The 16225-nt window shown below is 33.0% G+C and overlaps 1 protein-coding gene across 5 annotated transcripts in view; it reads right to left on the bottom strand.

Moving 5' to 3' along the window:
- The window catches only part of LRBA (LPS responsive beige-like anchor protein), a gene marked incomplete at its 5' end in the record, with an annotated part of 554145 nt that overhangs the window by 110695 nt on the left and 427225 nt on the right, over positions 1–16225 (bottom strand). For all 5 annotated transcript variants that reach the window (XM_081090942.1, XM_081090941.1, XM_081090943.1 and 2 more), the window contains one exon: positions 7552–7704. In XM_081090942.1, coding sequence (XP_080947068.1) covers positions 7552–7704 — 153 coding nt within the window. The remainder of the gene's footprint in view (positions 1–7551; positions 7705–16225) is intronic.

Raw genomic sequence — 16225 nt, 5'->3', positions numbered from 1 at the left:
TAATAAAAGAGCAAACTGAATTCAAAGCAAACAAAAGGAAAGAGATGAGTATTAGAGTGAAAGCCCAACAAAAGAAAAACAAACACAATAGGGCAAAATAAATAAAAATGTGTTTTAAAAAAATCAGCAAAACTGACAAACCTTTAGCAAGAATAACCAAGAAAAACAAGATGACCCCAATTACCAAAAATCAGGATGAATAAGGTAACATCACTAACAACCTTAGAGAAATTAAAGTGATTGAGGGCATATAATGAATAACTTGTATACCAATAAGTTAGAATATTTAAATAAATAAATTCCAAATTACTGATTCTAATGACAGAAAAAATAAAATATGAATAAACGTACAACAACTAAAGAATTGATTGGTAATTTAAAATCTTCCCACAAAGGAAATTCCATGTCCGGATGGCTTCAGTGGTGAATCTGACCAAATATTTAAAGAAGAAATAATACTAATCTTTCACAAAGTCTTTCAAAGAGTAGAGGAAGTGGGAACACTTTACTACATCGCATCGTATGAGACAAATATTATCCTGATATTAAAGTCAGACAAAGATATCACAAGAAAACCCATATCAATATTAACTCCTTATCATAGATGAAAAATCCTCAAGAGCAATAATTTCTCAATAAAATATTAACAAACAAAAATACACATCAAGAGAATGTATAACATCCAAGTGTGATACATTTAAGAAAATATAAGATTAGTCTACCATCCCAAAATCAATTAATGTAATAATCATATTTCACTTTTTGTTTCCTGGTTGGACAACTGTTCTCTATTTCAAGATCACAAAGAAATTCCCCTGCATTATCTTCTAAAAGTTTTCCTCTTATATTTAAAGCTTTAGTATACTTTAATTATTGTTTGTGGCATAAAAAAGGTTCTACTTTCATTTTTTTTCTTTATTGATATTTGTTGTTATGGGTTAAACTGTGTCCCCGAAATTCAAATGTTGAAATCTTAACTTGCAAGTAACACATTATATGACCTGATTTGGAAATAGGATAATTACATATGTCATTACTTATTTTAAGATGAGGTCATACTGGAGTAGAGTGTGATCCTCATCCACTATGACCAGTATCCTTAAAAAAAAGGGGAAATGTGGACACAAACAGGTCACAGAGAGGAGGATGTGAAGAGACAAGGGAGAAGACAGGTGCCAGATGCAAACAGCCTAGACAGGCTCTTCCTTCAGAGGCCTCAGAAGGAATAACCCTGCTGAACTCTGATTTCAGCCTTTCAGCCTCCAGAACTGGGAGACAGTTAAGTGTCTCTGTTGATTAAGCCACCCAGTTTGTGCTGCCTTGTTATGACAACCCTAGGAAATGAATACAATTATTATTTACCTCAGCACCTAAATTGAAAAGTCATGCCTTTCCCCACAGATCTGAAATATCAGCTCTACAAGAGATGAAGTTTATTCATATGTCTGGGTCTGTTTGTGGGGTCTCTGCTCACCTCAGTTAGTCTATTTCTCCTAATTTTCCCTAATTACTGCAGCTTTATAATAATTCTTGATCTATATTAAGAATCCCTCTGAAATCTGTTCCTGTTCCTTTGCTCATTTATATTATTTTTTCATATTCCAACAAAACAAAAACAAACCTGCTGGAACTTGAACTGGTTTTTATTTTGAATTTATAAATAAATTTGTAGAGAATTAAGAACCTATCAACATGGGACACCCCACTTATTTAGATGTCCTTTCTGAACTACGAATCTCTCAGTAAATTACATGTCAGGACTAAAAGCAAACCAAACAATAGTAATTTAAGAATTTTTTCAAACTTTGTACAAATGTGCCCCCATTCTCCAGGGATTTAGATCCAATCACTGCAAGGAGTGGGGAGGGCAGAGGGAGTGATAAGTCCACAGTAGAGAATAATTAGTACCAACTGAAGCTACCATGGCTATATACACTCTTGGCCACATCATTATCAATGTGGAAAAGGAAAAGGCAACTGGAAAAGGAGCAATATGGAAAAAAAAAGCATGTTAGCTTCCAGCAAATAGATACACACTGAGTGGCCAGATTATTATGAGCACCCCATCAGTACTTCGTCGGACCACCTTTTGCCTTCAATACTGTGGTAATTCTTCTTGGCATTGACTCCACGAGATGTGAAAGGTGATGCGAGGAATCTGACACCATGCTTGATGAATAGCACTGTCCAGTTCTGTGAGATTTGATGGTTGTGGAACCAACTGCCTGATGGCTCTTTTACCTTCGTCCCACAAATGTTCAATTGGATTGAGATGTGGTGATTGTGGGGGCCACCTAAGCAAGGTAAAGTCTCCCTCATGTTCTTGAAACCACTCCTGCACAATACAAGCACCGTGGCATGGCGCATTGTCTTGTTGGAAGAGGCCATATCTATCCTAGACAGCTCTCTTAAGAAACATGCTTTTAAATGCCATTTACCCAGGAAATGGAAACAAGGATGTGAATAAAGGTAAAAAAAAAGTACAACCCCTTTCAAATTTCAATCAAACCTCTCAACTTTACAGTGTTTCTAACCACTGTAATTTGGAACATAATATGCCACTACAAAAATCTAATGCTACATCATTACAAACGTAGCCATCTCAAACTTTCGGTCTTGCTATAGGCACCTACAGCACTTTTTGATCAACATGAGGTTCTTTGTATCAACTATGCTGTCATCACTTGAGAATTGTAAATTTTCTATTCAAATGAAAAGGTTAGAAAAAATTGACCCAGTTCATTCAGATATAAGATCTGTGAACAGATTTATATTTAGTAATAGATAGGAAAAACAAGGATGGTAGAGAAAACAAAATCTGAAAATTTTTGTTTTCTCTCAGACAAAAAGATTTTAAAAAATCATTGCTTTTAGTTTATCCATATATCATCTGGAAAAGAGATAACATACTCATTTTATTTTTCTTTACCTCCTCAAGAAAGTGACTACTCATGAAATGGTAGGGAAGACAAAAGCTACAAAAGCAAATGTGATTCTAACTAGCAGACTTGGGTCAATTCATCAATAGACGCCTTCATTAGATTCATGCCACCCTTGAGCACTGAGAAGTTTTCTATGTCAACAGCCTAAGCTATCAAAGAGGAAGAAACCTCCAGAAGAGGAGTGATACAGTCTGTCTCATAGACACTCAGTCAATACCTGTTAAATGAATGAGTTTCCTTTATTAAAATTTAAATAAACTATATATCCTTCAGCTAAAGTAAAATGCTCCATTTCATCAACTTTTATAAACAGACCTATCTTTCTGCTCAGAGTATGATTTTCTTTGTCTCTCACTCCATAATATAGGTTCATAGTATCAACATTATATTGTAAGAGATATATGATGATCGGTCTGAACGCATACATTTTTATATTATTTGAAAGTATGAAAGCCTATTTCTCATTTACATTTCTGAAGCAGAATAAAAATAAATTGATTTTTTGTCCAGATAATATTAAGTAACACAGACCAATCTTTGGGATGTAAAGACTACTTTGAGTTTACCGAGATTCCAACTCTTCAGAACAAAGAAAAGATAATTTATTTACCAAAAGACTAGTCAGACCTAGGTGGGTTTCCCTTCTAAAATACACAGGATATTATCTTCTGTGCATAAATCCAACACTTTAGCAATCTGCCAATCCTGCGTTTAGATCTGCATTATTTACAGGAAGCTCCGAGGATTAAAACGGCCAGATAAGACAGCAGGTATGGCCTTCTAACACAAACAGAAAATGTAGCATTACCAGTCCACCACGGAAATCATGTTCCTAAAAATGTCCTATCCCCTTGAATTAATATTTGGGCAACCAAATACTTTAAAAAAATGTGCTGGATATCTTAAAATGAGTCTGTCGGTTAATTAATTCTGTGATCCCCTGCTACCAGCAGAGTACTGTACAATCTGTTATTATTCACTGTCCTATAGATCATCTGTTCTTGGTGCTGGTTTGTTCCAGGAAGAGAGACAGCTGCAACACTATATCCCTGTTCAACCTGAGGACCATCTGACTTTAATTGTAACACACAGCTTGATGTGGCTCTGGCTACGAGAAGCCAAAGTATCGTCTGTAATAATCTGGAAAAGCAGAAACCTGCCAACAGAGGGCTGAAAACAGGGACTTGTGCTGTCTGGCTGCCTGACGGGCTGCAGGAAATATGATTAATGAGTAAGGTATAATGATATCAGGAACCCGATTAGCACCACAAAAAGGTCACAGATCAAAGTAGTATGCATTTCATGAGCTACAATCATTGCATAAAATCTGTGGACTTGAAGAGGTAAACCAAAAGGAGGAGGGGATAAAACCCTTATGTGATAACATGCTAACAGATACATAAAATACCATACTGATAATTCAGTCACTTATATGAAGTTAACAGGAAATTATGAAATGAAACAATATGGACTGTGCTGTAGGAAAGCTTTGTTCATGATAGGTGTATAATAAATATTTTTTGAATGAATGATTAAATTCTTCCATAAAGACACATGTAAGTAAAATCAAGTATCCTTCCTAATTATGGATTAAAATGATCAGAGATGTAAATATTCAACTCTGAACTATATTTGCATTTAATTTGCAGTGATTTTTAAAAATATACTCTGCTAAGAATGTATGCTTATTCAGAGCCTAAACTATGAAGACATTTGTAACACTTATAGGAAGAGGAATCATTGGGAGAAATGTTTAAGGACTTAATAGGTTATAATAACTATGCAGTTAGCATTGTAAAATACTATTTTGTAGATAATTTCACAGTCATGTCTAAGTTTAAATCAGGGGCAGGCAATACAAAATATGACTGGAAAACAATGTGGTAAGTTGCCCCTTCTTTTCTTTTTCTGATGCCTTTAAGAAACGAGTCTCAAATAAATCTGGTTCTTCTGAGAGTAAAGATGAAAAGTACTGCCAGGAGAATGGCTTACCTCAATCTATACAATTACATTTTCTTAACTGTCAAAATATTGTTGAAAAGCTTTTAATGCAATTAATTCAATGTCTCTGCCTCTTAGACCTCTTTTACAGCAAAGTGAACACACTAACAAACTTTTTTGTACTATAAATGATACTAACTATGGTTATGATTAATAGAGAGCTGACATCCTTGAGACTTACAAGCATAAACCATATTTGAGAAAAAAAACATTTCAATCACGAAATAATATGATTTTAATTATTTTCTTAAAAATTTATTCCAGATTGGAGATGATTATTTATACTTTTCAAATATTACATAAATGTTATTTTATACCTATCTATGGTAAAAACATGATTTTAATTGGCAATTCCAAGGGAACCAATGAAAAATGAAAAAGATAAGCCACAGATGAGGAAAAAAAGTATTTAGAAAAGATATGTTGAATAAAGGGCTTTTCTGGAGAATAAAGATCTCTTAAAATTAAATAATAAAAAGACAAAGAGTTCAATTGAAAAATAGGCAAAAGATGTTCACAGAACATATGTGAGTAGAAAATAAGCCGGTAAAAAGGTTCAACATCATTAGTCATTCGGGAATAAAAAATTAAAATCACAGTGAGATGTCTACTAGAATGGCTAAAATAAATAAGACCGACAATACCAAGTCTTGGCAAGGATATGGAAAACTGGAAGTTCACACATTGTTGGTGGGAATGCAAAATGGTAAACATGTTCTTATCATATGACCCAGCAATTAAACTCCTAGGAATAGAAGAGAAATGAAAACAGATGTCCACTTTAAGACATATACAGATATTCATAATAGCCTCAAACTGGACAAAACACAATGTCCACAAACTGGTAAACAGGTAAACAAAATCTATTGTACCTTTACAATAAAATGCCATGCAGCAATACAATAAAATTAACTACCGATATATGCAGCAACATGGATGAATCTCAAAAACATCATGCTAAGTGACAGAAGCCAGGCACAAAAAGACAACATATTGCCTGATTCCATTTATATAAAATTTCTAGAAAAAGCAAAACTATAGAGACAGAATCAGTGGTTGCCTGGGACAAGGAGTGGGAGCAGAGACAGACTACAAACTGGTACAAGGAAACCCTGTGAAGTGATACAAGTGTTCTAAAGCTGGTTACACAACTGTATAAATTTACTAAAACTAAATGAATTTGTGTACTTTTAAAAAGGAGAATTTTATGGTATGTAAATTATGCCTCAATAAATGTGTTTTAAAAGGGCAATCACACACACACACACACACACACACACAAAATTGTAAAATGACTATACCTTCTATTGACTTCTATGTGCTCTGGGAAACAAAATCACACAACTATAGACAACTGCCACATTTAAAATCTGACTTCTCCTTTAATATCTTTCAGAGCTCAGCTTTGTCTTTTGCTGTCATTTTAATAATTTAATGAGAATTTTCAAAAGTGCGTGAGGTGGAAGTATAATGCAACATGTACCTTAACACTGTGATAGAAAAAATTTTAAGGAAAAAAAAAAAAAGACTGTAATAGAATAATATTCCGTACTATTTTCTGAGTGTCTACTATAAGCCAGAGACTATTTTAGATATTTTACACAAACAATTACAATTTTATAATCATAATTTCCAAATTATAAATGAAGAAACCAAGGCTCAGAAAGATTAAATTCCCCAAGATCCCATAATCAGCAAAGTGATTTATTCAGGATTAAGAAAACTGGTCTAACTTCAAAGCCTATATTCTTTTCACTCCCACTGCATAGCTCTCAGTATATATGTACCACGTGAAATTTCAGGAAGAATGAGATTACAATTGGGATCTGGAAGATAGGATTAAAATATAATTGTTGGCATAAAAAGTAAGAAATGCCACCTAGAAAACTAGAATGCAATAATTTTCCTTGTTTAAGTGTAATTTAGATTTCATATTTAATATGGAGTATAAAATATTACTTTTAAACACTAAGTTTAAAGCTCCCTGCTTCTAAACTTTTATGAAAATTAAAGCAAAGAGGAAAAGTCGTATTACTTTTTTTAAAAACAGCTAACCCATATGATAGGACATTAGAGTCCACTAGAGAAGATTCTAAGGAATTGTTTATAAGCACAATAATTACTGTGCTCTTAAGCATTTATATTCTAAATATTACATGAAGAATTTCTTCAAAAGACAGAGACAGGATATAATTTGAATATCATTCCCCTTATCAAAATGTGAAAAAAAAAAGAAAAAAAAATTAAAAAAAAAATGTGCAATGGCCTCCTAAACTGAACACAGAATTATGTTCTGCTGGTACAAGAAATCCACATGGGAAAAAGCAGTTTAACTTACAACGTAGGCTTATAATTTTGAATTATCACATACATATAAAAGTAACCTAAATTCTGTATAAGACAATAAAAGAAAACCATTATACCTTTCACGTCAATAAAATTTTATCAAGTTTATATGAAGATTCATGAACTATTATGTCACTCTCAGTTATTCCATCATCTCCAGTTTCGTCCAGAAGATCAAGGGTTAATGATTATACCAACACATGAAAGATACTTTGAGAAAAGAAAGCCTAATGACAGACAGAGTAGATGATTATTATCTTACCAATCTGTTTATGCGAACAAATTCTTCTGAGGTTTTGGCCCAAGGAGGAAGTTCAACATCAGACACTACTGTTCCATCATCCATCACTCCAAGATTATAATCATTGAAGTTGACAAACATCTCAGGGAGATAATAAAATTCAGGGATCAACTCCTATATAAAATAAAAGACAATGTCTTATTATACATTACAGAATACTGACTAGATATTCATAAAAGGGCCTAGTTACTTCCTATTGTGAAGGAAAACAAAATAAATGTTTTTCTCTTTTCATACTACAGCCCTATCACAAAGTTTCTATTAGTGTAGAAACCAAATTTAAGTAACATCTTACTGATTGGTTCTATGCTTTCCTTCAGGACAAATAACCTCAAAATTCTTAAATACCAATATTTGAGTAATTAATATTTGAGGTTTGACAAGATAGAGATTAACACACTATGTCAATAACAACTTAAACTAGATATTTTGAGAAATATGGAATTTTTGCCACTGCCTTGATCCCTTCATTAACTAGTAAGGTATTTATTACACTTTTATGTTTTAACAGTATATTCTGCTCATATTTCAAGACATTCAGATTTAGTTTTAAGGCACTAATACTGGTTTTAAAAAATCAAAATTTATAATTAGTCTAGAAAATGACCTACATAAGAAACTGGCTAAACTAAATATGAGTTTAATAGGATATTTAATAAGCAGAGAAATGAAGCCAGTTGGGTTTTTAATAAGCCCCATGTATAACTAGTTCTGAGGTCCTATAGATCAGACTTGAAATCCAGTCCTGACATGGGTCAGTGACTCAGTGGTCTTTCAGATACCCCTCAGGGCTAGCTATGGCAGGCCAGGCTTTCCAAACAGTTGAGTAAAATAGAGAGGTCATCAGATTTAGGACAAGGTCAGTATGAACTTGCCAGAGCAAAGGAAAAAGATTCAGCAGGAATTAAGCTATTATCACCTCCATCACCCATGTGAAATGTTGTTTGACTGTGAGTTGTACATCCTTTGTTTACAAGCACAGTAATTAACTAAGCATGGTAGAAATGAGCTTGTCCTCCAAATGCCTGACAACCACCTGGTCATTGGACTTAAAAACATTTAAACTAAGCAATTTTTAAAAAGTAAGAACCCTGTTAAAATTTCACCATAAATGAAAAGATAAAATAGCCACCCCCAAATTTTAAGATTCTCAACTCCAAAAATGATACATGCAAGTCTAATTGACAAAAGGAGGAGAGGCATATGAGTGTTATTTTATGCAACGGAAAGCTATAGCCAACTTGTTTGAGCTAACATTTGTTGCATGAGATGGGTCAGGTACTAAAATAAACTCAATAAAACTTACTACATTTAATCTTCACAATAACTATACAAAGTAAGGTATGATCTCCATTTTAAAAATGAATTAAGGGTCAAAGAGGTTAAGTAATTGTGCTCAAATTTACACAGCTGTTTTATGACATATTTAGAACTTAGATTAAGACTTGTGTATCTGTAAAACCTATGTTCTTAATCAGCAAATGACATGGATTCTACAGTATCCACAATGCTAATCATTTAAAATGTGTTTGACCTTTATTCTAAGTTATTTTAAAAAGCAAACATAAACTTTTCATTCTCTCATGACACACAGACGTTCTCCTGAAAAAAATATAGTACATACATGTAACATGTATATATACTACACATATAGCATTTATTATTTAATAAAATTCATCAAACCAGGAAGAAATTTTAAAATATGCTATAATTATTTATTCAAATATGAAGGTAAGCCACTTTATAACTATTAATAATTTGCTCAAGTATGCATTCAATATATTTCAACTTAGACAAACGTACCAAAATGTCTTATTTTTTATTCCCTATTACTTGAGCTACTTCTACAATAAGAAAGATGACTATGCCTACCTTGTGTATTAAAAAACAAAAGCAGTATTTTGGCTTAATGAATTACTTATTCTTCCCATTTCAATAATACCCACTAATCCCATCCCCACCCCCAAACACTAACAAATGGAGGAGGTTGTGCTTCTTGGCATACTAAATTTAAGTTTACTTAACTAGAAATTAAATGGAGCAAATACAGACATAAAACAAATAAGAAAATTTTCACAGATGATATGAAGAAAAGCACTTTTAAGTCTTAGTGGATCATGTTAACTTTTCAGTTATATAATTTCTAACATGAAAGGAGGGAAATAGTAACTCATCAATTTCCATAATTACCACAGATTTTATTTGAGGTTTCCTACTGAAGATATCCTATAAATTTTGCAAAATATGTTTAAAAATTTTAAATCTTATTAATTAAAAATTAAGCTTAACATTTCACTTGAAATTCATTAATATTTGTTTTGGCCTCTTAGTATGACCTCTGACCCCCATATCCACCCATTTCAATAGAGGAATCAGAACTTCTGCATGGTCCAGAGCAGAGGGAAGGGAAGAAGAGACACAGCGAATCAGTAAAATCTGTTGACTGAATGACTGAAAAATGATATTTAAACTCAATTTTCTAGGTACCACATACACCTGAAGACACCCTCTTTTTCTCTTTTGTGAAATTCTAAACAAGCAGATTATGTAAGGTGTCCAGGACAAGCAGTGTTAAGGTTAGTGTTTTTAAAAAGACAGAAGCCAAAGAAGAGAGAGAAGATATCCCCAAGATTAGGGAGGCAAATCTGCAATCAGCTTTCTTTCAGCCTGAACAAAAGGAGAAGGATTAAGTTAGGCTGGAACCCAGGGGATGCAGAGTTGTGATGGGGGTCACTACTTGCTCATTTGGGGTCTCTGTATGAACTAGAAAAAGGCAAGCCTTCTGGGCTAATGCAGCCCCAAGGGAACTCAGGTTGGTAAGTGGAGTACTGGATTTCTGTTCCTCTTCTTCCCTTCAGTCAAGAACCCTTGCATGGAAAACAAACTGTTGAAATATATGTGGTGACCATATGAGTGTATACATAAGGGAAGCTAGTCCCTTGGTCCCAGGATTTTTGGCATCAGCAAATATTTCTTAATCCAAGCTTGGTATATTAGCAGAGTTGTCTTCCAAAAAAACCTGTGCCTTAGAGAGTGAGGATATGACAGAAAGGAAGTAAGATGCGGACCACATACGTCCAAATCTCATTTGTCTTGGAAAAAAGAGGCTCCTGCCCTACTCCTTTAATGCTGTGGAATGAATTTCTATATAGATACTTTGAAAAAGACTTAAATTCAAATTGGAACATGTCTTATATACCTGAACTGGTGGTTGTGAATTTATATATATTTCAATGATAAAAAACTACCAATGTATTCAATGATAATTATTTCTAGGAAACAAAATGGTAAAAAGAACTAAGTATGGGCAAAAATACAAATAGAATGTGTTGCTTTTATTAAAAAAAATAAAACTTTTAAGGAGTTCCTGCTAAAATATTTTACTTAAGCCTTGGGTCGATACAAAGGGTAATGTAACATATCATTATCACAAAAAACCCCACATTTATTTAGTTTTTACTCTTTGAGGGAAACTATGGTAGGGTCTGGAATGTGGATCTGTTAGGGTCTTCTCCCTTACAGATCACATTTAAATTGCTAAGAAAGAGTGAAAGAGTATATTCATTAAGAGGAAATTAGTTATAGGAACAAATGGCACTCTAGAAATTCAAAAAAGAAAATGATGTCTAAAAGTTGGAATGGTCAGAGTAAGCCTTAGGGAAAAGAACATAATACATTGTATTTCTCTAATACAATACTCGTCAAACTGTATTGCAATTGTTTGCTTATATCTCCCTCTAAATTGAAGGCTCCATGAGACTGAGGACTTTACATATCTTGTTCACCACTACACACCTCCAAAGCCTTAAATACTGAATCTGACACAGCGAATCAGTAAAAATATGTTGACTGAATGACTGAAAAATTATTTAAACTCAATGATAAGTAATCAGAGGGGAAAAACTAGAAGAGTTCTGACAAGGGGAATATTTTAAAAGAGGTACAGTGATCATTAAAACATGCGTATGATTGTGTCCAGTGATCAATGAAGAAGTATTTCATTGGTTTAGAGAGGACCACATAAACAAAGTAGGAAATAAGTTGGAGACATAGGTAGGGTCAAAGTGTGGAAAGCCTGAATACCAGGCTACAAAGTTCAGCTTATTCTCCATAAGAAATTTTTTTTTCCATAAGGGAATTTAAAAAATGAACATGAATTTAAAATAGGATTTTTCCAAGAGAAATGCTGAAGATAAAGAAATAGTATAAAAGACATCATTAAATAAGCACAAAATTAAGTAAAACAGTGAGCATATATGCTTAAAACATATTACAACCTCATTATAAGGAAATCTGCATGAATAAATTAGTTGATGGGGTTGAATATCCCCTTAATGTGAAATAAACATGCTGAATTCAACTGAGGTACACAGACATAGACAAAAAATATATAGGCAATATGCATGACAATGACATTCAAGTTATACAGCAGAATTTCATCTTAATCCTGAATGCATCTTTCTAAGAAACATGACTCGCTATTACCGAATATTAGTGTTTTAAAATTATCTCCTTTGACAGATGAAATTTAGTAACAGAGTCAAAGATTAAGTCTTTCTAAGACTTCTAATGTATACTTACAAAGTGAAGTATGTTTTATATTCATCAGAACAGAACATTCAGCTCTGGATAAAAAACACATGTTCAGCAATTCTTTAAAACATCAGTAGAAAATGATAAGTAAACAACACTGACAGAAGACAGAGATATTTACAATTCACATTTTCTCCTGACTTGCTGACAATGATTTTAATCTCTATCACTTAATTAGGCAGATGGGTCTTAGAGGCAGGTAACATGGTCAAAATGTATTGTATCATCTCCTAAAATAAAAATTTGAAAGGTTCAACGAAAGGTTATACCACAGTTCAGGATAAGCCCATTGCTTTGATCACAAATCCCAAGGTTTTCACGGCATAATGACAAGGATTGGTTGTGACCACACATATGCTTTAGTTTTCTGTATTAAGGTAGGATCCCCACTGATGTGAATGGCCTCTTCAGAGAGGCTGTATGATTCTCCTGCTAACAGTCACCAATTTTGTCAACTGAACTAAAATCATTACTTCAATAATGCCTGGGCACCGGTGACAAATATAACCTACTAACCCAAAGAAACAATATAATCAAAATAAAAATAAAGATGCTACATCACAGCTAAAATTAAATTTTTATTTTATTCTTATTAAAATATGAAATCCTTACAACTCAAATATCAGCATGATAGCAAGGTAACTAATTTAATATATACACTGCTTTTGGGACATTGATAGTAATAAAAATGTGAAAGCAAAATTTTAGATTTTCACCACTGGAAAAGAATATATTTTATCAAAGAAAAAAATTAAAAATAACAAAAAAGTGAATGAACAATACATTATAAACAATAGTGTATATGCTCTGATACATTTTAACTTTCAAGTATTTTGTTAGCCCAAAAATGAAAAGTCTTTTTAAAAACTTAGAGTAGAATTGTACCTAGAAGTTATTTTAAATAAACTGCATATCTGAAAGTTTTCAAATTAATGTTTAAATTTAGTTTCTCCTTATTTAGATAAAATACTATGGGGTGTTTGTGTGTGTGTGTGTGTGTGTGTGTGTGTGTGTATGGTTAGTCAAAGAAACATAACAAAAATTTTTAAAACTGAAGAAGGGAAAATAATCCATAACACTTCTAGAAGAATCCTGTAAATACTGTGTGGTTTCAGATATTAGAAACTCATTTTTAATGTATTAAATTAAAGAAAAATCATAAATTACTAACTAATAGATAATAGATAATCTATCTCAATCTAATATAGTGAAGACAATAATTGGGTTTGAGTCTTGTCTACTCAAATTACTGGTCACATGCCCTTAAATTAATTCAATTTCTCCTGACCTTGACTCCCCTCAATTGCTATTTCTAAAACACAAGGTTATTGTGAGGCTAACATGAGATAATACAGACCTCTACATGCACGTAAGATCTTACTACTATTATTAGCATCATTAATATGACCCTTGATAAAAACCCCAAATTATAGACTCAACTTGCCTGATTCTTAAAGCCAATAGGACATTCACTGAATTATGCTCATTCATAAAAGCACTGAATGTCATTCTACAGGCATTTAATAAAATTGACTTGTAAAAATTAATGTTCGCACAAAAATATTTGAGACTTCATAATTGCTACTAAATAACTATCACATTAAAAACAAATTTATTATTTTTTATTAGCAAAGACAGTATGGCTTAACATGTCTCACGTTATGATGAATACCCTCAATATGTTATAGTTCTCTCCTGCTTTCAACACATTTTTCACTTCCATATTTGGACTGGACATTTTCACTCAAACTTTTGCTGTTCCAGGCCCCTATGTTCAAGGAAATTGTAACTTGGGAAGAGAGAATAATCATTAATAATGCAAACAACAGGTATGCTGTAGCTGCCGGAAGAGAAGACATAAATTAAATGCCCACCTTAAATTATTTCTGAAAAAGTTGTAAAGTACATACATATTACTATGAGTTTAGGTGAGAAGAGTTAATATCAGTGTCTATGAACACATTAATGAATAGTCTAAATGTTTAATTAAACAAAAGTATATTCTGATCACCAGTCAAAAAAAAAAGTCAAAGCTGATGTGCATACATTTTTATAATTCAGGATGACAGGAAACATTTTCTAAGTGCCTTAAAATATTTTTTTCCTGCCTAGCACAAAAAGTTTCAAGTAATATTTATCAAAGAAGAAAAACAAAATAACTCATTGTAGACATAAGTGTACAAAGTTCAATGCTAAAAATATAGAACAGCAGGTCCTTGGATAATTTTTTTTGGTTGATGAGATACCATGGGAGCTTAACTGTTGTTTATATCAATTAGCCTATGCCAAAATTGGTTTTGTTGTATGTTTTGCTTAAAGTCACCTTTAAGTGAGGACTTAATGCACATCATTTAACCTACTGATACATGAAAAAGAAAAAGATTAAAGAGATGTGGTTAAATTAATGAATCTGCAAGTTATGCATAAGTGATGTATAAAAAAAGGATGAACAGATAAACAGTTCAGTTAGTATAAGTGTTTTACATTGCTAAGAAAGAGCTGAGAATGCTAGAGCACACTCTAAAGTGGATTTGTGAAAGGGAGAGAGAAGGATGAAAAATAGAAACTTGCAAAAAAGATAAAAATAAACAATAGAGAGAAAGAGAAGAGGGGAAAGGAAGGGAGGGAGGAGGCAGAAGAAAGGGAGTATATGAGCCAGAAATGTCCAAGGGATAAATGGCAAGGATGAGTTTAATTTTAGTTTCCTTTAGCATGTCTGAAAAACAGGAAGAATAAATGATAACTAAGAAAATAAAACTACCCAATCATCAAAGTTTAAGGTATATTTTTCTAAACAAATGCATCAAGAAATATATTTTCAGCAATTACATTTAACTGTAGCTAAACACTTACTTACAGATGACTGTAATGCTGATGCTATCAGCGTCCACGGAATGTATTATGGTAGGCAGTGTCCTCATAGGGGATAAGGAAGCTAACTCAAATTACAGACCCCTGGGATTTTGGAGGTAGAAGAGGGCAAGTCAAAGGTCTCATGTTTTACAAATCTCACAAGACACAAATAAAACTATTATATGGTCATATCCATTTTGCAGTCCTTAACAAACACGTGTGCACTTAAAACTTTTAAGGGTTGATTTTTAAAGCTAAAACTAATTATTATAATATTACTGATGGGTATTTATTTAAAATATTTAAAAATATCAGGATTTAATTGCATTCCATTTACTTAATTATAAGTATTAAATATGTTCTACTGACCTTACCAATTTCATAACTTAATATAAATTCTATATTCATCACTAACAATCCATAATGAATTATTAGATAGGTTTTTAAATTGAATATCCAAGATATGGCCAGTGACAAGATATCCATATGGAATTCTTTTGTAAAGTGATAACAGTAAAAACTCTATCTTTCTTGGTCAGCAGATGACAGCATTCAGTTTTCTTGTGGCCAGAAAACCCCTTCCTAAAATATGGGCTGTCAGTAGCCTATTCCATGTGGAACACATACCCACTTGGGTTTGCTGTGCCCTTCTGACTAGGGTGGCCATGCTCGTCTTTCTCCACAAATGCCTTCTCTCTTTTTCCTAGGCTCTTTCACTGACTTCACTTTTTTGGACATCTTTAAATCTACTCATTCGTTCACTTCATTCAACCAATATTTGCTGATTTCTAACTAATTGCAAGGCATGTTCTAAACGCCGAGGTTATAAAGTGGATAAAATTAAAACGTCTTCACTTTCATAGACCCTTGGTGATGGAGACATAAAATAAATAAACCACTTTATGTGTATCATGTCAAAGAGTGAAAGTACTGTGTAAACAATAAAACAAGGTAAGAGTATAGAGAATGATTTTAGAGAGGGAGTTCAGTATAAGTCCACTCTGGGGAGGTGACATCTAGGCAAAGTGGTTCAAGCATAGAGAACATTTTATGCAATGCCACTCAAACAGGAGTGCGCTTGGCATTTTTGAAGAGGAACAACAACTAAGGCAAGTGAGGCTGCAGTGGAGGAAGAATCTGAGAGGCAACCAGATATATGGGGTCTCAAGGCTAAAGTAAGAACCTGAGT

The sequence above is a fragment of the Myotis nattereri genome (assembly GCF_964212035.1).
Source record: "Myotis nattereri genome assembly, chromosome: 5".
NCBI lineage: Eukaryota > Metazoa > Chordata > Mammalia > Chiroptera > Vespertilionidae > Myotis > Myotis nattereri.
The sequence above is the reverse complement of the archived record's forward strand: the minus strand, read 5'-3'. Positions and strand labels throughout refer to the sequence as shown.